General features: G+C 37.5%; 1 protein-coding gene across 1 annotated transcript in view; it reads left to right on the top strand.

The window, feature by feature from the left end:
- Window positions 1-22,712, top strand: part of LOC136872320 (integrin alpha-PS5) — a 122,851-nt gene that overhangs the window by 38,839 nt on the left and 61,300 nt on the right. The window contains exons 6-8 of the mRNA XM_067146135.2: window positions 976-1,057; window positions 8,525-8,663; window positions 16,464-16,686. Coding sequence (XP_067002236.2) covers window positions 976-1,057; window positions 8,525-8,663; window positions 16,464-16,686 — 444 coding nt within the window. The remainder of the gene's footprint in view (window positions 1-975; window positions 1,058-8,524; window positions 8,664-16,463; window positions 16,687-22,712) is intronic.

Below are 22,712 nucleotides of genomic sequence, written 5' to 3'. Positions count from 1 at the left end.
ACTGGGTGTTTGTGACGTCCTTAATGTTCCTTTCCTCACACACAACATTCCACACTACCGTCATTCCAATAACACGCAGGTTCATACAATATGGTGTCAGTAGGGGAAAAAGATCCACATGGGTCAACGCCCTGAACAAATAACATTTAAAAAAAAAGAAATATATATATCGACAAACTAAAAGGCAGTAAAGGTAAACTGGTGAAAATTTAACAACATAGCATATGGAGCACATTATAAATCTCAGACCTATGCAACCCCTTATCTACTGGATGTAGTGTATGAAACCATTGTAACAAACACACATATCTAGATAAATTGCTCTCGCTGGGCTGAGTAGCTAAGATGGCAGAGTGCTGACCTTCTGAGCTAAATTTGGCAGATTCAATCACGGTTCATTCCAGCAGTATTTAAAGATGCTCAAATACATCAGCCTTGTGTCAGTAGATTTACTGGCATGTAAAAGAACTCCTGTGGGACAAAATTCTGGCGCTTTGGCTCCTTCAAAAACCATAGAAGTAGTTAGCGAGATATAAAACAAAGAGCATTATTATAATTATTATTAAATTGCTCTTCCTCTATGTTGTTTGTTATTTAGTCTGTACTCTGAGCCTCCATGGCTCAGGCAGTTGTGTGCTGGCCTCTCACTTAGGGTTCTGTGGTTCAAATCCCGGTCACTCCATGTGAGATTTGAGCTGGACAACGGAGAGGCACGACACTCTCCAATATCATTTCATCTGTCACTCATGAATCATTGCCCCAGAAGAGTGCAACAGGCTTCGGCAGCCGACACAATTTCTATCCTTGCTGCTAGATGGGGGCTTCATTCATTCCATTCCTGACCCATTCGAATGACTGGAAACAAGCTGTGGATTTTGATTCATTTCACAATGTCTGTACTCTGACTTTGTTTGACAATCACCTCTATCTATCTATTGTAACTGAAAAATCAGTCTTGCCAATTCTTTTTTTCAGGGGTTGAAAGAACATTATAAGCCTTTTGATATTTCGATGGATTACAAACTACATTCTCAGAAGAAAAGAGCATCTGATACAAGTAAGTAAAGTTCTGTTGTGCAAAGTGAACATTTTAAAGTACTCATTTTATTATCTGGGAGTTTACACAGGTGTGTGATTTCTGTCTACCGCCATGTATTATTGTGGTGTTTGTGCTGCTATTTGTAACTGTAAATAGGCAGAAGTTTAACATGGGTAGCGATAGGGTAAACACAATAACAGGTCAGTATGGGAAGAGGTAATAATAGAAAGAGAAGAAAAGAATAAACTTGAAAACACACAAGTAATAATGAAATATACATTCAAAATAAAAGAATAAATTTTCTCAAACTAATGTTTTGAATAAACTGAATCTATTTTCAGAACACACAATAATTTAATATAAATTTTGCCATAATGCAAAAAAATGACCATACAGATTTAATCTTTTTTAATGAGGTGAAAACTCACTTTTATAAGATTCAGTTGAGAAATAGTTTGGAAAGACTTGACGAGTGTTATCCAAATGCAAGATTTGTACAAAAATAACTTTTAATTCCACTTTTTTTTTTTTTGCTATTTGCTTTACGTCGCACCGACATAGATAGGTCTTATGGCGACGACGGGATGGGAAATGCCTAGGAAGTGGAAGGATGCGGCCGTGGCCTTAATTAAGGTACAGCCCCGGCATTTGCCTGGTGTGAAAATGGGAAACCACGGAAAACCATCTTCAGGGCTGCCGACAGTGGGGCTCGAACCCACGATCTCCCGATTACTGGATACTGGCCGCACTTAAGCGACTGCAGCTATCGAGCTCAGTATGTAATGTATCATAATTGTGAATTTTTATACTGTCAATCAATCACTACTGATCTGCATTTAGGGCAGTCGCCCAGGTGGCAGATTTCCTACTGTTGTTTTCCTAGCCTTTTCTTAAATGATTTCAAAGAAATTGGAAATTTATTGAACATCTCCCTTGGTAAGTTATTCCAATCCCTAACTCTCCTTCCTATAAACAAATATTTACCCCAATCTGTCATCTTGAATTCCAACTTTATCTTCATATTGTGATCTTTCCCACTTTTAAAGACACCATCCAAACTTATTCGTCTACCGATGTCCTCCCACGCCATCTCTCCACTGACAGCTCGGAACATACCACTTATGTCTCAAGTATTATTACAATATTATAAGTCCACCTGTTCAATACAGTACAATATGATCCACTATTTCATGTGGTCGAATATTTTTTTATACATAATACATAAAAGTCAAAGGTACATGTTTCACCCTCCTTACGGGCATCATCAGCCTATATCAATCTTAAAAATAATACATATACTTATAAATTATAGGTTAAAATGTTGAAAAATGATTTCGTAAAACATTATATAATAACATCTAAAACAATGATAATGCACCAACGTATGTTAAAAGAGAGTGAATTAACAGTTTTGAAGATTAAAACGTGATTAAACATGAAATTTTGAGAGTTTAAAACTAAAATGGATCCATATTTTTATAATATCATTAAGACTGTGATGGCCTTGAGTATAAACACAATCATCAAAGGGGGATGTTTTTTCAATTCCCAAGTTGAATCCAAGGTGGTAAAATCACTGTCAGTTATTTAAAACGGAAGTGTGAATGTAATAAACAAGTTAAAATGTATATGTTTGGGATATCTGAAAGTCAAGAAGAAAATGGAACTTCTGTAGAGGCGTTGCTTATGATAAAACGTATGTCAAAGCTAGCGGAGTTCGGAAATTATGTGGTAGTCGAATGGATCTAAAAGGTAGTCAAGTTGATGTTAAAATTCCATTGAAACATTCGTTGGAAGAAACGTTCAGGATTTTCTGAAACAAAATGTAGAAGAAAGTTGGTTAATAATACCGTACTGTACAAGAGACTTCCCATACGTCAAAGATGGCTAATGCGGTACTTACTCGTATGGAGCGTATTAAGTACGTCAGGTTGTTACAGCAACGCTAGCTTGACTGGGTTTTCGACTTCTAGTATTATAACGGTGTGGCTGAGGCAGTGAAGGACATGGAGGGGGGGTAATGGTGGGTGGATCCTTGCGCGCATGTGTTGTTATTGGCGGGCTGTTAGGAGCAAGATGGGCGGGCCTATCATTTGACGAGGTGGTGGAAGCTTTAGAACAAGAAGTTCTAAAAGTTGGCGGGATTGTATTATGTTTTGAATTCACCATGCCTAATAACTTTGGAGTTAGCTCATATAAAGAATTTTTTGCTTCCGTGATATCGTTAAGATTATGGTCTTTGTTATAGGCTTGGTCTAAAAAGATGTAAAGATTTTCTAATTCATTCATAAGTTTTCTTTTGCCTATGCATTTTAGAATAGTGAGATCTTTATCAATTGATGTAAACTGATGTCCTGTTTCACTCATGTGTGAGCTCATCGCTGAATATTTGCTGTGCTTTAAGGCATTATAATGCTCCATATATCTCGTATGAAAGCTGCGCCCAGTCTGTCCAACATAACTAAATCCACACTGAGCACAAGTGAGTCTGTAAATACCAGATCTCGAAAAACGGCTGTTTCTATAATTGACTTTATTATGATTAAAAAATATACTTTGATTTGTATTGACTGTTCTGAAAGCAATATTAGTGTCGTATTTCTTCAGTGTGTTGGCGATCTGGTGGATGGCTGGGTTATTGTATGTAAACGTAGCAAAACTAGTTTTTTTAGGTTTATCCGGAATGAGATTCGTGGATAGTTTATATTTAACTTTATTGATTAACTGGTTAATCATTTCAACCTTGAACCCATTAAGCTTGGCCAAGTTCCTTATATAGTTTAATTCTATTTTTAAGTTGTTAGGGGATAGTGGGATTTTTAAGGCTCTGTGTATTAAATTATAGAATGACGCTCTTGTTTTTGAGATTTAGGATGTAAAGAGGAATTATTTATGGTTATAGGAGACTGTGTGGGTTTTCTGTAGATTTGAAAATCGAAAGTATTATTGGCGCGCGTGATCGTTATATCTAAAAAATTTAAGGACTGTTTAACTTCGTCTTCTTTAGTGAATTTTACATTAGGATCAATTTTATTTAAAATCTCTAAAACTTCGTCACTGTTAGTAACATTTTTGTCAATAACTACAAAAGTGTCGTCCACAAATCTCAGCCATAAACATATACCTTTTATATGTTCTTTAATTTTCGTGTATTCTATTGAGTCCATGTAAATATCAGCCAAGATGCCGGACAAAGGGTCACCCATGGCTAAGCCAGTCTGTTGATAAATCTTACCATTAAAGGAGAGAAAGTTGTTATTTAATACAAAATTCAGGATCTTCATAAATTCATCAATTTCCAGCTTACTCAGGCTGCTATGTTTTGAAATATTGTCATAGATAATTTTGACTGTTTCTTTAGTAGGTATATTTGGGTACATGTTTATGACATCATAGGAACACATTATATGGTTAGGTTGTAAGTCAAATTTACTTAAAATATCGCAAAATTTGATTGAATTCTTTAAAGGAAGTTTATTATTAAACTTATAATGTTGTTTGAGAAAACTGTGGATATATTTGGAAACTTTATAGGTAGGGCTATTACGGCAGTTAATAATCGGATGTACGGGAATGTTGTTTTTATGGATTTTAGGTAGGGCTCTGGCTATTGGAATGCTAGGGTTCATGTTGATCAGTCTCTGTTGTTACTTGTAACATACTTGTAACATACCACTTAGTCGAGCAGCTCGTCTCCTTTCTTCCAAGTCTTCCCAGCCCAAACTTTGCAACATTTTTGTAACGCTACTCTTTTGTCGGAAATTGCCCAGGACAAATCGAGCTGCTTTTCTTTGGATTTTTTCCAGTTCCTAAATCAAGTAATGCTGGTAAGGGTCCCATACACTGGAACCATACTCTAGTTGGGGTCTTACCAGAGACTTTTATGCCCTCTCCTTTACATTCTTACTACAACCCCTAAACACCCTGCAGAGATCTGTACCCTTTATTTACAATCATATTTATGTGATTACCCCCAATGGAGGTCTTTTCTTATATTAACACCTAGATACTTACAATGACCCCCAACAGGAACTTTCACCCCATCAACGCAGTAATTAAAACTGAGAGGACTTTTCCTATTTGTGAAACTCACAGCCTGACATTTATCCCTGTTTATCATCATACCATTGCCTACCGTCCATCTCACAAAATTATGAAGGTCATTTGGCAGTTGCTCACTATTTTGTAAGTTATTTATTACTCTATACAGAATAACATCATCTACAAAAAGCCTTATCTCTGATTCCACTTCTTTACACATATCATTGATATATATAAGAAAACATAAAGGTCCAATAATACTGCCTTGAGGAATTCCCCTCTTAATTTTTACAGGGACAGATAAAGCTTCACCTACTCTAATTCTCTGAGTTCTGTTTTCTAGAAACAGAGCCACCCATTCAGTCACTCTTTTGTCAAGTCCAATTGCACTCATTTTTGCCAGTAGTCTCCCACGATCTACCCTATCAAATGTCTTAGACAGATCAATCGCAATACAGTCCAATTGACCTCCTGAATCCAGGATATCTGCTATATCTTGCTGGAATCCTACAAGTTGGGCTTTAGTGGAATAACCTTTCCTAAACCCAAACTGCCTTCTATCAAACCAGTTATTAATTTTGCAAACATGTCTAATATAATCAGAAAGAATGCTTTCCCAAAGCTTACATACAATGCATGTCAAACTGACTGGCTTGTCATTTTCAGCTTTATGTCCATCACCCTTTCCTTTATACACAGGGGCTACTATAGGAACTCTCCATTCATTTGGTAAAGTTCCTTCATGCAAACAATAATCAAACAAGTACTTCAGATATGGTACTATATCCCAACCCATTGTCTTTAGTATATCAACTCAGTACAAAACAAGCTGTACCTTAAAAAGTTTCCACTGAAGATGGCCCATAAATAAGGGCCAAAACATGTACGTTTATTAAGTAAATTTGACATGAACTTGTAACCCCCTCAGGGAGGTTTAATGATGTATTGAATAGGAGGAAAAGATAAAGGCTTATACTTCTTACAATCCATGTTAACATGTTACTGTATGTTAATTCTCTACTTCTGAAGAATCCATTCCTAAATTTTTATTAACTTTTCATTACATTATTTTGAGTGCATTTAAAATATTTATTTGCTCTGTATATTGCCCAAATGAGCTATTAGCTTAAGGGAGGGACTGCTTTTTACAATGACAGCTTTAAAATGAATGGTGAGTTTGTAACATTCATATTTTCATTGCGACAAAATATGTCATTTACAACAATATTAGTATCACACTGAAGATAATTTATTAACAATTATTTAAATGTAATAATAATAATAATAATAATAATAATAATAATAATAATAATAATTGTACCGGGCGGTACACCTCTACACCGTTTATTTAAAAGTTGCGCCAGTTGAAACTCCTCTTCTGGAGGAAGGTTGAACTTTATCTACTCTATTAATTCTCTACTTTCTCAGAAGATGTCACCACGTGGAAAATTTTGAGTTTTTGAACTGTGTCACTTTTGATGTGTTTTTGTTTAGCTTGAAGTAAGAAGTGTGAACTTTCTCTTCTAGAGGACACTACTGAAGATCAACAATAGTGCAACCTAGTGCGGAGTCAAAGAACTATTTTGTTGAAGAAATTTTTATTTCAAATGTTTGTTCTTTGCTAAATTTCTTTCTGTTATTGTTTAAGTTGGCTGTATACCCCTCTCTTTCCCCTTGTTTTGCATGTAGCCAATCCCGAATTTCTTAAATTAATTTCTATCCAATCAGATGTATCTTCCCCCAACTTGAATCGATTGCGGGGTCCTAGCCAATAAAATAATTGTGGGCGGGTGTTTTCATTCCCCTAACGCCTAGAACCTTCCACGAGAGGTTATAAACTGCTGATTTTTGGGTCTCCGTGCCACTTCTGTTCCATCTTTCAGTGTATTAAGTACATCGCAGGAGGCGGGTAGCGCCTCTTTCTTCTGCAGCGGTCAACAATAAGGTAATGGCCGATTAATAAATTCTTTCTTTTCTTGCTCAGCAGTTTAACTCTCGGGGCGGGTGCGAAGCGTTCTACCATGTAACCTTTTCCTAAAATGTAACTACTCTTTTCTTCGATTCTCTTGTAAAGCTACATTCTGGGATAGAGAGTGCTAACCCTCTCGAGCTCCCACTCATATTGTTTTGAGGTGAACTTATTTTTCTCAACCTATTCTTCGATAATGTAAAACAAATTGTTCTCTTCTTAAGTCACCTCTTTAGTATGGGATTAGCCCTTGTATTAACGGCCTAGCGCCAAGTAGATCTTAATCAAAGTGTATTAGGAGTGCAAGTTCGCCTCCTCTCAAATTGTTTTAGAGGTCATTTAATTAACCTTCTTGTCATTTAATAGACCTCAGTTGGTTGGGTATTTTACCCCTGTGTATATGTCCTTTGAGGACAGCTTAAAGGTGGAGTTTTGGTGTGGCCTGGGAGAGGCTTAAAATTGAGAGCGAGTGGCTCTTTTGAAAATGGTATATTGTATGCCTCGAGGAGGCTTTTCAGTGTAATTTGGAGCAAGGGCTCCTAGGTATGAATGGGGTTTTCTGCCCCTCTGTTAAAATTGTGTTTGGGGTAAAACTGAGCTGATTGCCCAAGAATTATGTTTCTGACTTTTGAAGCCCCAAATGGGGTACCTATGTAAATGTATTTTTCAATTGTGTTTCGGCTACTAAGTACCTGTTCTATTTGTTGTTACCTAATTTTGAAAAGAAAATATAACCTTGTTAAATTTTAAAATTAATTTCACTTTAGTAGCTTGAGACCTATTCACCACCCAGCACCTTCTTTCATGCATAACTACCACAAAAACGCGGTAACAATAATAATAATAATAATAATAATAATAATAATAATAATACATTTCTATATATATCCCTTGTAAGAAATATCTAACAACGGACATCTTAAATAATGTATTTTTAAATGTAATTTTTATCTTGCTTTCCCCACGGTTCAAGATTGCCTATACTGATGAAAGTATTAAGTTAAATTGTGAAGTAATATTTAAAAGAAACAGGAAATTGGAGGAGTTAAAATTAAAAATTATATGCTTAAAACATAATTGGTTGGTTTAACCAAATTAAGCCCTTTAAATTTGCATTTGTAAACGGTGATAGTTATGAATTCCCCAGGCTCTATAGATGGTTCCTAATGATACTGAGAGAGCCCCTTACAGTGTATAGACACACTTTATTAATCGTTTAATGCCAAACGTTTTACAGAAGTTGACAAACTTCAAGGGGTTGTTCGTGTAGCATCAATCATCAAACCTATTACTTCAATAGATGTTAGTTTATATTTATACCTGTCCTTCAGATTAAACTGGCTGGAAATTTGTAAATAAAACCTGTCATTTGCTTTGTATCTTAGTACTTCTTTGTAAAAAAAAAAAAAAAAAAAAAAAAAAGAAGAGTATATGAGGCTAGGGGTTAAAATGTACTGTATTTGTTATGTTCACAGGTGAGAGCTTCTGTAAAGACTGTCCAGTACTGAATGAAACAAAGGTACACTGGTGGAAAGTACCATATGGTTTAGGATGTAAAGAAGATACCAGTTGCTCCATTGACCTTGATATGAAAGCCTCCTTCATGAATGTCAGGTAAGTTTCTATATTATGGACAAGACTTAATGAGTGAATAATGATTGATTCCTTCGAGCTTTCACCAGCTGAACCACTTCCTTACTTTAAAAGAAAATAGGTGAAATTCCATTTATACCTAACTGGCATACTGGGGACCAGACACTTGGTCATATAACAAAATGCCTGGATCTTTTTTTTTTAAATGCTGTTTGTTTGGGGCGTCGACCCATGTGGATCTTTTTCCCCTAAATGCCTGGTTAAACCTGACTATAAAGGCCTATCCAGGAATTTTCTTCTTATTATTCTTCCTGTTCTTCTTCTTCTTTTATGACCGCACAGGATCACTTTAGTCAGTCCACTGTTCAGGTCTCTTTGAAGGGATTGTTCAGGCTTTGTGGTCCTCCCAGTTCTTCTTCAGATGCTCCGGTCTTTGTGCCCTTTCCTCGGTTGAAAATATGCGTGTTGTTGGTTTGTTTCGCGTAAGGGTAAGGTGGACATTTGTATTCTTGAGTTTTGTATTCAATTTTACCTTATTTGTGGTGTCTTCTGTTATAAGGCCTATTTCCTTCAGATCCTCTCTTACTTCTCTGATCCATTTGCATCCTGTTGTGGTATTTTTTGAGTCAAGATTGTGTTGTACTAGTTGTTTCAGAAGTCTCAAATCCTGCATCCTCATGATATGCCTAAAGAATCCCAGTCTCCTCTTACGCATAGTATCTGTAATGGGTTCTAGCGATTTATAGTATCAATCTGGTAATTGGGGTTGTCTTATAAAAACCGCAGCCAAAAAGCAACATTCATTATTTCATTTGTCAGCTTCTTCTGTGCTTCATGTGTGGACTGTCTAGTTTTATGGTCAGATACCCTTCCTGATGCTGACCCTATGTGCAGGGATGTATTCAACTATTAGGCTACATATTTCTGTGGTGTGTTGTCTGTATCACTCAGTCCTCCAGGTTAGAGGAAGTACCATATTTTCTCACATAATTAACGCTCGTTTTCAACGAAAAATATGGGTGAAAACTTCAGATGTGTAAATTTTATTCAAGGAATTGAGATATTTGAAAAAGATTTACATTTAATTTACATTTAAGTGATACATCAAATGTACACACAATTGGTTTAACTCATTTGCAGTTATCATAATTTGGTGTAAAACTCCAGCATGAGACTTTTTCTGAAAAGTCAAACAGGGTACATCAGGTATGTTGGACATGTGGGTTTGAAGTACCAACACTGGAAAATATTCTTCCCATTACAAGCTGATGATACGACCTGAAGTGAAATAAACATGAACCAATAAAAGTACAATTCATGTAAGTACATAATAATGACATACTGTCAACAAAGAAAACTGTCCAACACGAGAACAGCTGGGTATCGAAGGAGGAACCCTGCTAGATTTCCCCAAACTGTTCACCATTCGTATTCAATCTTGTACGAATGATGGGATCATCTACCCTTTTTCTTGGATACGAACGTGGATCCCCCGCGGAAATTTTACTTTAGGCATTATTTTGTGTTTTAGATCAACGTAAGGTGCAAGCTTTCTGCTATCACCTGTTACAGCAAGCATTGCAGTACATCATTGTTTTTTGCTTCCGGTAGTGCGTACAATAACACTCGATGTCCATTTCTTATCGATTGTTTGACCTTATGTAAGACCAACTACAAAATACTATTGTAGATGATCTTGCTTTATGGCATATGGAAACTGATTGGCGTCTGACCTGCAGATCCTATTTGGGAGAGTGAATATTCCTTCACTTTACACTTCTCATCACAAAGCGATGAAAATCAATTACATTCTGGTTGAAATCATTTGGCACTTTTTTTTGGCATTTCTCTTCCTAAAATTAATCATTCAGTCTCGGCTAGCCTTCAAATTTGAGACACTGATTCCATGTGCAGAAGCTACTTCTCGTCCTTTAAAGTACAGCATTTTGTGAGAAACGGCATATCCAACATTGCATAACGAAATCATATTTAAGCAGATCCTCCTCTACTTTCAGAAACTTGACACTTTTTGGTCCGCGAAGTGCTTTGCGAGCATTGTTAGTTGCTTGAAATGCAGTGGCATTTTCTACCGACTGATAACAGCATGTTGCCCAGTATTTGGAATGCCCGGTTTCACAATAGGAAGGCTGCTACCTGAGTAGTTGACATCTTTATTTTGAAACGCATACTGAGCTGTGTAATGGATGCTTGAAGTGGGTGTGTCAAATACATGAACATTTCTTTTTCTCCACTTTGGACCCAAAAATATTGGGATGCGTAAATTATGCGAGGGCATCAATTATGCAAGGAAATATGGTAATCAGATATGGCTAAAAGTTCTGGCTCATCTGAACTAAAGGCTGCTACAAGGATCATTTGGCTAAGGAACTAGACCACTGAACTACAAGGTATTACTAGAAATGTCTACCTCCATAGCATAAATAGTTAGTATGCTAATAGCTGCATCCTCAAAGGCCCGGGTTCGATTCCCGATACTGGCTGAAATTTAAGATTGGCAAAAGGGCTGGTAATATGTGGTTAAAATGGTACATGCATCTTACCTTACCTTACCTCCACTGGGTGTGTGCCTGAAAAGAGCTAAACCACGTTGAGATGAAGACATGAATTTACTTACTGGAAATAACAGAGAGTGAACTTTTTTTTTTACAATTTGCTTTAATCTACATCGGCATACACACACACACACACACACACACACACACACACAAGCTCATCCCTGGAGAAATCATCATTTAATACCATGTAACTCAGCCTCTGGACTTGATAACCACCTGAATTCAGTTAGGAAGTGAGTTCACAAGATTTTGCAGGTACATCACATCCAGATTAAGCCACTCGCTCAAGATCAGATTGCACCAAATTGAGGGAATGCTGATGTTGGCGTTTTACTCGCTGTTCCAACATGTCCCATAGATTTTCATTGGGGTTCAAGTCAGGTGCTTTTGCAGGCCACTCAAGATATAATAGGGTGGACGAGAGTTCATAAAACCAGTCACATATGTGTCGAGCCCGATGAACTTTGCTGTTGTCATCTTGAAAAATTGGAGTATCAATAGCGTACTCATCATGCAGATGTTGACTGAAAGCCAACACCCGATCATCCAGAATGTTTTAATGAACATGCTGGTTCATGTTAGTGGTCATCTCAGAGAGTGGGCCCAATCTATGATATGACAAAACACCCCAAAAACATCACAGACCCACCTCCAGCTTGAACCTGATCTTGCACACATCCAAGATGAAATGCTTCATTTGGCCTTCGGTGCACTCAACCATCAGATAGCTCCTCAATTGTAATCACATAGGCTGAGTGGACCTCAAAGCAGCTCTCAGATCCAGGTAAAAATCCCTGACCCAGCCAAGAATCGAACCCTGGGCCTCTGGATAAGAGGCTGACACACTACCCCTACACCATGAGGCCGGCTTCTCCAGAGATCAGACACCATTAAATAAAATTAAGAATCTCAAAGCATAGTGTTTTTATGCAGCTTGAAGATTTAAATAAGGCATTTAAATACCCTTTGTGCCAGGAATAGAGTTAAGGTTGAATATGAGCTATAGCACTAACATACACAACGTCCTTGCCTCATCTTTCTACAGCTCCCTCTTCCTACATAGACCTGTTATTGTGTTCATCCTATCATATTGTTTTTATTCCCTATATAAAACTTGATATAATTTTGGTGATTACAGAAAACCAGTTTCAGGGTTGTTGATGGTGGAGTTCAAATTCATCATCTTAAGCTCACAGCTACATGACCTGTACCACATAGACATCTTACCTTGTGGGTTTAGTTTTTAAAACAATATGTGTAAAGTTAAACATTCTTGTTATGATGGATTGTTTTATAGTTGGGAATTTTACAAATAAAACACTGTCTGTTTTATTAATCTAATTTAATCACACACACACATGAATGACCACACTCCACTAATGCTGCCTATTTGCAAGTCACTCACAGCAGGACTCCAGCTGGACAGTCTTTACCTGGAACAGGCTATAATCCTTATTGACAGGCTTCACCTTCCACTTTCTCTCCGCTCGCTCTACTCGGTCACCTCACTCAGCAGCTGCATGCAGACACGCTTGAACACAGGGATACTGGCCACCACAAAACATCACTACTGTTCTGTGGCTCAATTCCAGAGAAAGTCTGCCACTCACAGAGTCAGCACAGTGAATCATGTGGCCGCGCCACACAGTAAAACTATTGAACACTGACAACTAAAACAGTGGTCACATAACAGCAAAACCTCAACAGTGCTAAAGACCATTACGATACTCCTCACAACAATGTTACTGCGCCACTCTATTCACGCCAACTGTTCCATACACTAACTCCAGGGGCCTATTCCACAAAAGTATGGTCTTGTACATTACAAGTTACTAGTGTGGGTTCTTGTAATGTATGGAGTTGTACATTTCTGTTCCACAAAAGATTGATAGTCTCTTGTATATTACCAGTGAATTGTTACAAGTTTTACAAGTGACGACATATCAATAAACATACTACGTCATAGCATGAATCAGCTGTTTATCTTCATATTCCATTCGTTGAATTAGGTTATGCTTGCCTCATTTATCGTAATATCGTATTTTACTGTAACTTATGCAGCAAAGATTGAAAGAACTAATATTCCTGTGAATTTTTTAATGCTACGATGTTATTTTTCAGTTTATTTCTTTGATGATAGGAAATTACTCCGTTATTATCACCCATTCTGTTCTTCCGCGATCCTCGCATATGTTCTACGAGTGTCTAACATACCTACCTTGGTCTGTCATTAGGAATCAGATGCCGCTAATAACGATATTCGGCCGCCAAACTTAATTGGTACGAAATTGCAAACTCTGCATGAATTGTTAAAATGTCAAGAGAAACAAAGTTATTCATTTTGAAGGAAATAGAAGGTAGGAAAGATATTCGTTTCGGTGGATTCAGCGAGAGTCTGAAAAAACAAGACAAAATAAATGGTTGGATGGAAATATTTGACTTGGGAAAAGCTCATGAAGCTTTTGAGGGGAAAAGTTGGACGTATGTAAGAGATATTCTGCTCATTAATGATTCCAGGAATGTCCTTCTTGGAATATGTTTTTTTCAGTATTTTCAGGCCAACAAACAATTTGAGGAAATTTTATATCATTTATTGCAGCTACCACAGACCGAAGATTTTGCCATCCCAAGCATATCTGCAGTACCATGGTACTGACCACCATTTCCTAGCCAATGTAATGTTGTTAGTAAATGTTGTTTAGCAGAGAGAGATTTATTTCTGTTCGTAGGATATATTAAGCTATGGCCAATATCTATCAAAAGTTCTTCCACTATATTGTGCTTAACCTAAAACGTTCATTGTATTCAAATACAGTGTTAAACTGGAAGTTTATTCTTTCCCTGTACAGACGATAGTTTTTATTTTCATCACCATCACTATCACTACTGCTAGACCACATATTTATCAAAATGTATCCAAAATAAGCGTATTTAAATAGCACTAGTACATTTATATATTATTGTCCTTTCACTGGTAGAGAATTCTTCTCAATTCGCTAGTAAGTTACAAGTACTAGTACTTTTGTGGAACATGCCTATAAAAATTCACTAGTAATTTGTAAGTATGGAGTAGTAAAGTACAACTGTAGAAAATTCTTTTGTGGAACAGAAACTCTGGTATTTGTACAAGTTACTAGAGAATTTACTTGTAATGTACAAGACCATACTTTTGTGGAACAGGCCCCAGGTCAGTCTACAGTACTTCAAGGCAGTACCCAGACACTACTCCACTCAATACTCCAAGGCAGAAAATACAATACTCTGTTCAGTACATGATGATACTCGGACTCTGATGGAACACTGATGACAGCCAGTACAACTGCCATCCCACTCCCATTACCGACTCCATGCTAGTAAACACATGGTACCCCAAGGCAGTACACACAGTACTTCGCTCAATAAACGATGACACTCTGACTTCACAGCCAGCACTACTGCCATCCCACTCCTATTACCGATTCCATGTCGGTACACACACGATACTCCAATTAATACTTCAAGGTACACACACAGTATGTCACTCAATAAACAATGACAACCTGATGCCACAGCCAGCACTACTGTGCTGCACCACTCCCATTACTGACTCAATGGCGGTCCCCACATGGTACACCAATCAGTACTGCAAAGCTGTACACACACAGCACTTAGCTCAATAAATGATAACACTCCGACTCCACAGCCAGCACTACTGCCACTATTGATCTACTTTTCATGGCTAGCTTCCTTTTTATATCCTGCTAATGAAATACTAGAATGTTCGGGGCTCGGCTAGAGATGGAACATTCTCACTGCACATTCCAGAAGTCGTATGGGGAAACCAGACAAAGCGAACTATAGAGGAGAGACTGCGGTATGTCCTTAGGCTGACTGCATCCAGCTTGACATAGTCATCCCTTCCAGGAAATACCGAAGCGGGCTACGGTAGGGCTGGCATGTAACAATATAAATAGTCTGGCTCCTTGCCTAATGGCCAGCCTAGTAGCTTTTGGTTCAGAGGGCCTTGGGTTGGAATCTAGTCCAGGCCTGGAATTATAACTGTATATGGTTAATTCTCCTGGGTGTTAATGTTTCTTCAGTTACACATGTCACACTTCCAACCACCACAGAAACATGCAACAGAGATGACATTCTTTCACATAGGATTGGGAGCAGGAAGGGCAACTTACTGTAAAAGAGTCAAATTAACAAGTAGTGGAAATTGGGAAAAGGCCAGAAAAAAAAAGAAAGAAATTTGGTATATAAAGAGTGTGCAATACTACCTTAAAAATCTACTCTGATGGCAAGTTTTAATGTTTAACAAATATAATGGGTATTGCATATCCTCTACAAGAGATTTGAGATGATCTGTTATGCATGTTTAGGAACCTGATACTAGGAGTGTAGTGCTATAAGATTTTGTTTGTTTTGATCTGCCTTTACTTATTGCTTTCCTAGATCTCATAGGATATAAACTTCATGGTTTTGATCCATATTGAATTGTTATCACAATAATAGCTAAACTTATGTCATAATGGTCCACCTTTTCAAAACCGTATTATGCAATGTTTACATTACATTTTTAATCTAGGAACTAGTTGCGGCCTTGGCTGGCCATCATCAGCCATAGTACAAAACTGTATAAACACATCTTATGACCAAAACAAATGTATGAGCATACACAAATGACGTAAAAGTATTAAAAGCATCTGGAATGAACTATGTGCACAACACATAAAATATATGATGAATTTAAAATAAGGATCTAAAATCTTTAGATGCGTTGCAACATGTTAAAAAGTGTTATTAGTGCTTCCTCTTAAAATATCTTGAAAAATGCAGAAAAGTTCCTCTGTTGGAAAATGTCAATGGTTAAGTCAAAGACGGCACACAAAGATATGATTAAATAGCTTGCACATTCTTAAATTGCAGCTGGTAGAGATTCACAATTTGATGCTGAGTCCACGAAGTTAACCTTTCATTGCAGCATGTGGTGTGTGGCCTACGGTTGTGTGCCTCACACTCACACCTCATAACTTTATGTCATTTGTGGATGTTCATACATTTGTTTTGGTCATTAGATGTGTTTGTACAGTTTTGTATCAAGGCTGATGATGGACAGCCAAGGCCGAAACTAGTTCCTAGATTAGAAATGTAATGTAAACATTGCATAAAATAGTATTGAAAAGGTGGCCCATTACAACATAAGTTATTATTCCTAGATTGCTTTTAATATTCAGCTCATTTCTCTCTATTTGCTTTACAGATCACCATTTGTTATTGGAACTGAGGAATTTGTTTCTTTCCAAATGGAATTAGAAAACAAAAATGATCCAGCTTACTTGTCCAAGATCTCAATAATATTTCCTCGTGCCACTCAACATCGGAGATTACCTGTAGACTGCCGAGAGAATGGAACAGCAGAGTTTAAGAACCATCTGGTACAACTTGTATGTGATGTTGATGGTCCTCTGAACCAAGGAAACAAGGTAACAGTGTGCATTGTAAATCTACCAAAGTCAGGGATATTCCAGAGAATATATATAGTACAGTGCAAATGGCATAGACATTCATATAATTTATATTTTTTATTTATTTGCCTTGTTTTGTTTGGCATATTTACAGCTGTGATGCTTTCTCATTGTTGATATATTTTCATTTCTGCTCATAACATCGGTTTAGGTAAGCAAATTATACCACAGAAACACCAGCTTCATCACTCACATCCTTTTATTACGAGCTGTTGACCACAATTCAGCATCACACACTCTTTCTCTCTCTCTCTCTCTCTCTCTCTCACACACACACACACATGCACGCACGCACGCACGCACACACACACACACAGTTCAAAGAACAAAGCAAATGAAGATAAACCACTCAACTCAATTTACCTGAGTTACCAACACATAACCTTCATGTATTCTTATAACTAATACAAGATATAATACATGACATTTTATTTTTATGAGAAAACCACAACATTCCAACACTCCCCTTTTCTCAAAAAATAAAAAAACTACACTTCAATCAACTGTCCTCTCATTTCAAAGCTTGTATAAGCTTATACAAACTCTTAAGCTTGTGGCTTGATAAAAATCTTTGTGAACAAATCTGCAGCATTTCTCTCTGATGCTACATATACAAACTCAATGAACCCCTTTTCTACTAGTTCTCTACATACATGGTTCATGATGTCAATATGTTTTGACCTTTCACTCACATTATCATTTTTACGCAATTTAATCACTGCTGCATTGTCAGCAAAATCTTGACAAGGTATATCCAAAAACCTTTCCAGCCCTAGCTCTGATAGCAAATCTTTCATCCAAGTTACTTCTCGAAATACCTCTGCCATTCCATGCATTCAGCATCCATAGATCTAGCAATACAACTCTGTTTCTTACTATACCAGGATGCTGCTCCACCTGCCACTGTGGTTACATACCCACTCACTGATCTTTGTGACTCAGTATCTCCTCCCCAATCTGCATCACAGAACACTTGTACTGACTCCTCACAATTTTTATAAAGGCAACTTTAAATCTCTAGTACCACATAGATATCTCATGATATGCTTCACCTCTTTCCAATCTCTAATCTTAGGTTTTTGACAATTTTGGCTAACTTTACTTATTGCAAATACGATGTCCAGTCTAGTATTATTTGACAAATATAGCAAACTTCCTACTGCACTGTGATAGATGGTACAATCATATTCTTGCTCATCATTTTCAGCTGCTGAATACCCGCTTGGTAAAGTAGTCTTACTCGATTTACAGTCACTCATGGAAAAATCAGCAAGTAATTTGTCAATGTACAAACTTTGACTCAACATAACCCCTTCTTTTGTCTGTTCTATTTTTATTGACAATAAGTGTGTTGCTGACCCTAGATCTTTAATCTCTAATTCATCTGCCAACCTTATTTTAACCAACTTAACAACATCATTGTCACCTATTACAATTAGGTCGTCGACATACAAGCCAATAATACAACACTCCTTTACATACACACATGGCTCTTTGACACATGTCTTAAAATCTAGTCTTCTAATTATAGCATTAACACAAGCATTCCAGTCTTTACTCGAATTAGGTAATCCATAGATACTTTTCTTCAATTTACAAACATAGTTTGGGACATCCTTTTCTAGAAACAATTCTGGTTGTTCCATGTATACAGTATAATTGATTTCACTGTTTAAGTAAGCACTAGTTATTTCTGGAAGTTGTACAGTCCAACCTTTACGTACTGCAATACCTATTAACAGTCTCATTGTTTTCCTCTTTATTGCAGGACTAAATGTTTCATCATAACTAAGGTTCATCTGTCTCTTGAAACCTTGGGCAACCAACCTGGCCTCACTGTCATATTTCAATGAAAACACCCCCTTAGAACTAATTATCTTGATATTTTCTGATCTTTTTACAATTTCTCAAATTCTTTCTCATCTCATTGATCTACTCTTTCATGGCTTCCATCCAGTTATCAGACTATTGGCTTGACATAGCCTCCTCAACTGTTCTAGGTTCCACTACACTACCTTGTCTAATTTCCATTACTGTCTTACAATGTGCACAAGTCTTACCTTTCCCCTGCCTTATTGACCTTCTCAGATTATTCCCTGGCTCTTGTATTGCTATAAACTCAACCTCTAGTTGTTCTTCCCCAGTCGTTGACTCAAAAGCCAATGTTTCCTCTCCATCCTCCCCTGTGTCTAATTCAGTCCCTAATTTTGTCTCCGGATCTTGAGTGCACAGTATGTCAAAGTATGTTTCACTACCCTCTGTCTTTGGTACATTTATCTTTTCTATGATATCAATTCCAGGACTTTTCACCTTAAAGGGAAATATCTGCTCCTCAAATACCACACTTCTCCTCACTATTAACCTTTTTCCTTTCAAGACTCCATAATCTATATCCATCTTTAGTACCTGCCTTGTACCCTATCATAACGCATGACTCTGCTCTGGGATCTAACTTCCTGCTGTCTGCTCTCATCATAGAGTTAGTAAATAATACACTAGAGGTAGCATTGGTGCTGCAGTCGCGTGCGAAGTTGAATGAGCGCGTTGTTTGGCAAAAGCTGGATTGTTTGGCACTATCACTACTGGAGCTTCCCGATAAATTGAAGTACAGTATATACTTCTCTGAAGGAAAATGCTTGTCACCTATGCAGCTTATGGCTACATAGACAGGTTCATAAAGCGCAATGGCGTATCATTTCACAGGTATTTTCCTTGAAATTCATTTCCGTGCATATAAAATAATACTTTGCGTGACACTTATTGTCATGTGATTTGGCCTACTTGGGCTGACTTTGCAACTGTCATTGTGAATGCAAGTTTATAAGCTGCTTTACATTGCACCGATACAGATAGGTCTTATGGCGATGATGAGGCAGGAAAGAGGTAGGAGTGGGAAGGAAGTGACCGTGACCTTAATTAAGGTATATTCCCAGCATTTGTCTGGTGTAAAAATGGGAAACCATGGAAAACCATCTTCAGGGCTGCCGACAGTTGGGTTTGAACCCACTATGTCCCGAATACTGGATGCTGGCCGCACTTAAACGACTGCAGCTATCGAGCTTGGTTGGTGTGAATGAGATTCTTTAGATCTCACCTTGAAGACTGAAATTAATGTTTTATGAAATATAAGGGATGACATGTTCCTCTGAATGGCCATGCCTTTGAAAGTGAATATCCAGAAAAGTCATGAGCATGATACGAAGCGGTTGGCTGCAGGCTTTAGGACATGTAGCTGTCAGCTTGCATTCAGGAGTTAGTGGGTTTGAACCCCACTGTCGGCAGCCCTGAAGATGGTTTCCAGTTTTTACACCAGACCACAGTCGTTTCCTTCCCAATCCTAGCCCTTTCCTGTCTCATAGCCATTGTAAGACCTTTTGTGTGTCGGTGCGACGTAAAGCGAACTGGTACAAAAAAAAGGAAAATAAGAACAGATGTGCATGATATCCCAGAATTGTGGTCCGTTTTTCATTTTTTGTGTGTTTTTATAGTAGGCCTATTAAAAGCTATTGAATTTATTTTCCTTATATACAGTTTGTTGCTTTCCCTTCGTACAATACATGTAGCAGTCATCTTACCAGATTTTACAATTTAGAGACTAGATGTGCAACACCGTGTGAACATCTGAGTCCTTTACTTTCATCAATATTAGTATTCCTGTAAATGTCATATAAGACTATATACAAGCATAATAAATTATTGACCAAGTGAGTTGGCCATGCGGTTAGGGCCACGCAGATGTAAGCTTGCTTTCGGAAAATAGTGGGTTCAAACTCCACTGTTGGCAGCCCCAAAGATGGTTTTCTGTGGTTTCCCATTTTCACACTAGGCAAATGCTGGGGCTGTACCTTAATTAAGCCCACAGGTGCTTCCTTCCCACTGCTAGTCCTATCCCATCATCGCCATAAGGCCTATCTGTGTCGGTGCAATGTAAAGGAAATTGTAAAAAATCTTGTATTTTCTTCAGTTCTCTTCAATCATATAATTTACCACACTCCCTTTCCATTAACAGAAATCATTTTACAAGTTAAAATCTCAAAGCAAATCGTACATTTCAGGAAAAGCTAAATAAAACTCCATAATAGGGTGAAACCACAACCGAGTGCCATATTTCCACTTGTAATCACGTTTATAAATCATTGAAAGTAATAATAATAATAATAATATTTGCTTTATGTCCCACTAAGTACTTACATGGTTTTCGGAGATGCTGAAGTGTCAGAGTTTTTTCCCCACGGGAGTTCTTTCATGTGCCGCTAAATCTATCTGCAAGAGGCTGACATATTTGAGCACCTTCAAGTATCACCGGACTGAGCCAGGCTCAAACCTGCCAACTTGGGCTCAGAAAGCTAGGGTCTAAACCAGCGATGATAATATTTGTCTACTTTACCCCAAAATCTCGCCAATGTTTTTAGGCCTAAAAACTTCCTCATCCGCTTCGTACAAGAAAGGACATTTTCGGTCGTTGAGCAGAATTATACCAAATTCCTGGATGTTTACACAAAAAATAGCAAAATATATGTGCCCTCCTTCTAAACGTATGTTGTTAGAAGACTTAATATGAACAGTAAATTGATTTTCTGTTACTTAACTGCTCCAGAACACCGTCCTTTTATCACGAATTTAGTCCTTTATTAATGCTTTTTGAGCTTCTTTTTTACTGGAGAGAAGCATTGAAGTATACTGTAGTATCTGAGGATATTTACATGTGAGAAATTTAAACCTTTTCTATATCCACACATTTTTAAAAGTCCCCTATTTGCATTGATGAGTACAGCGGAGTGGGCATTTTGCCAAACAGCTGGGATTTCAACATGCTCCGCTCGCTACAGTGATTCTCTCATAGACGGTGGCGCCAGTGCTACCTCTAGTGTATCATTTACTAACTGTATGGCTCTCACAGCCCATGCCTGACATCCAAATACTTTCAATCTACCTATTTCTTCCTCATCTAACTTCCTATTGAACCACAGTTCATATGGTATCTGAAAATTTATTGCTGAGGATGGGCACCTATTTCTTAAATACATTGCAGTCATTACCACTTCTCCCCAAAATTATTTTGGTAACCCAGACTGGAACAATAGACATCTAGCAGTATCAAACACCATTCTGTTCTGCCTCTCTGCTAATCCATTTTGTTGTGGAGTGTATGGTACAGACCTTCTATGATATAATACCACATTTTTGCAATTGTGCTTGAAACCCGTTGCATGTATACTCTGTACCATTGTCAGATTGCACTACCTTAGCTCCTACACCACATAACTTTTCTGCCTTTGCCTGATATCTATTAAACACCTCCAACATTTCATCCTTATTTTTCACACATACAGCCACATTATACCTGGAGTATTCATCAAACATAGTTTACAACATATTGAGCTTTCCCAAGTGATGGTGGACTAATTTTTCCAATTACATCAGTGTGCACAACATCAAGTGGTTTTTCTCCCTTTCACTCACAAGACTTAGGTACTCGCTTGTTACTTAGTTTCCCCTGAATGCATACAGAACATGCATTAATATCATTACTTCTTTTCAATTCCAACATAGGCAATTTAAACAAAGCTTCAGAATGTACTTGTCCGTATCTCTCGTGCCACAACCTAACCTGACCAACACATTTAAATGCTACATCATTATTACATTCTTGATCTATTATTTGGTCACAATCACTAACAGCCATAATATCATTTCTTCCCTCCATCTGTACTACATACACATCATTCCTCCTGTTTGCAATAAACAATGTTTCATCTCCATTCTTATCTACAACTGCTGCTTTCTCACCTGCAAATCCTACTTTGAAACCTTTGCTGGTTAACTTACCAACTGATATTAAATTTGCAACCAAGTTTGGTACATACAACACATCTGTAAATGTAATTGACCATCCTGTTGACATTTTTACTTTCACCTTACCTATACCTCTAATATCCAGGTAACTGTTATCTCCATTTCTGCATTCCCAGTTACATTTGTTG

Source organism: Anabrus simplex, chromosome 4 (assembly GCF_040414725.1).
Source record: "Anabrus simplex isolate iqAnaSimp1 chromosome 4, ASM4041472v1, whole genome shotgun sequence".
Classification (NCBI taxonomy): domain Eukaryota; kingdom Metazoa; phylum Arthropoda; class Insecta; order Orthoptera; family Tettigoniidae; genus Anabrus; species Anabrus simplex.
This window is presented reverse-complemented; position numbering and strand designations above follow the sequence as displayed.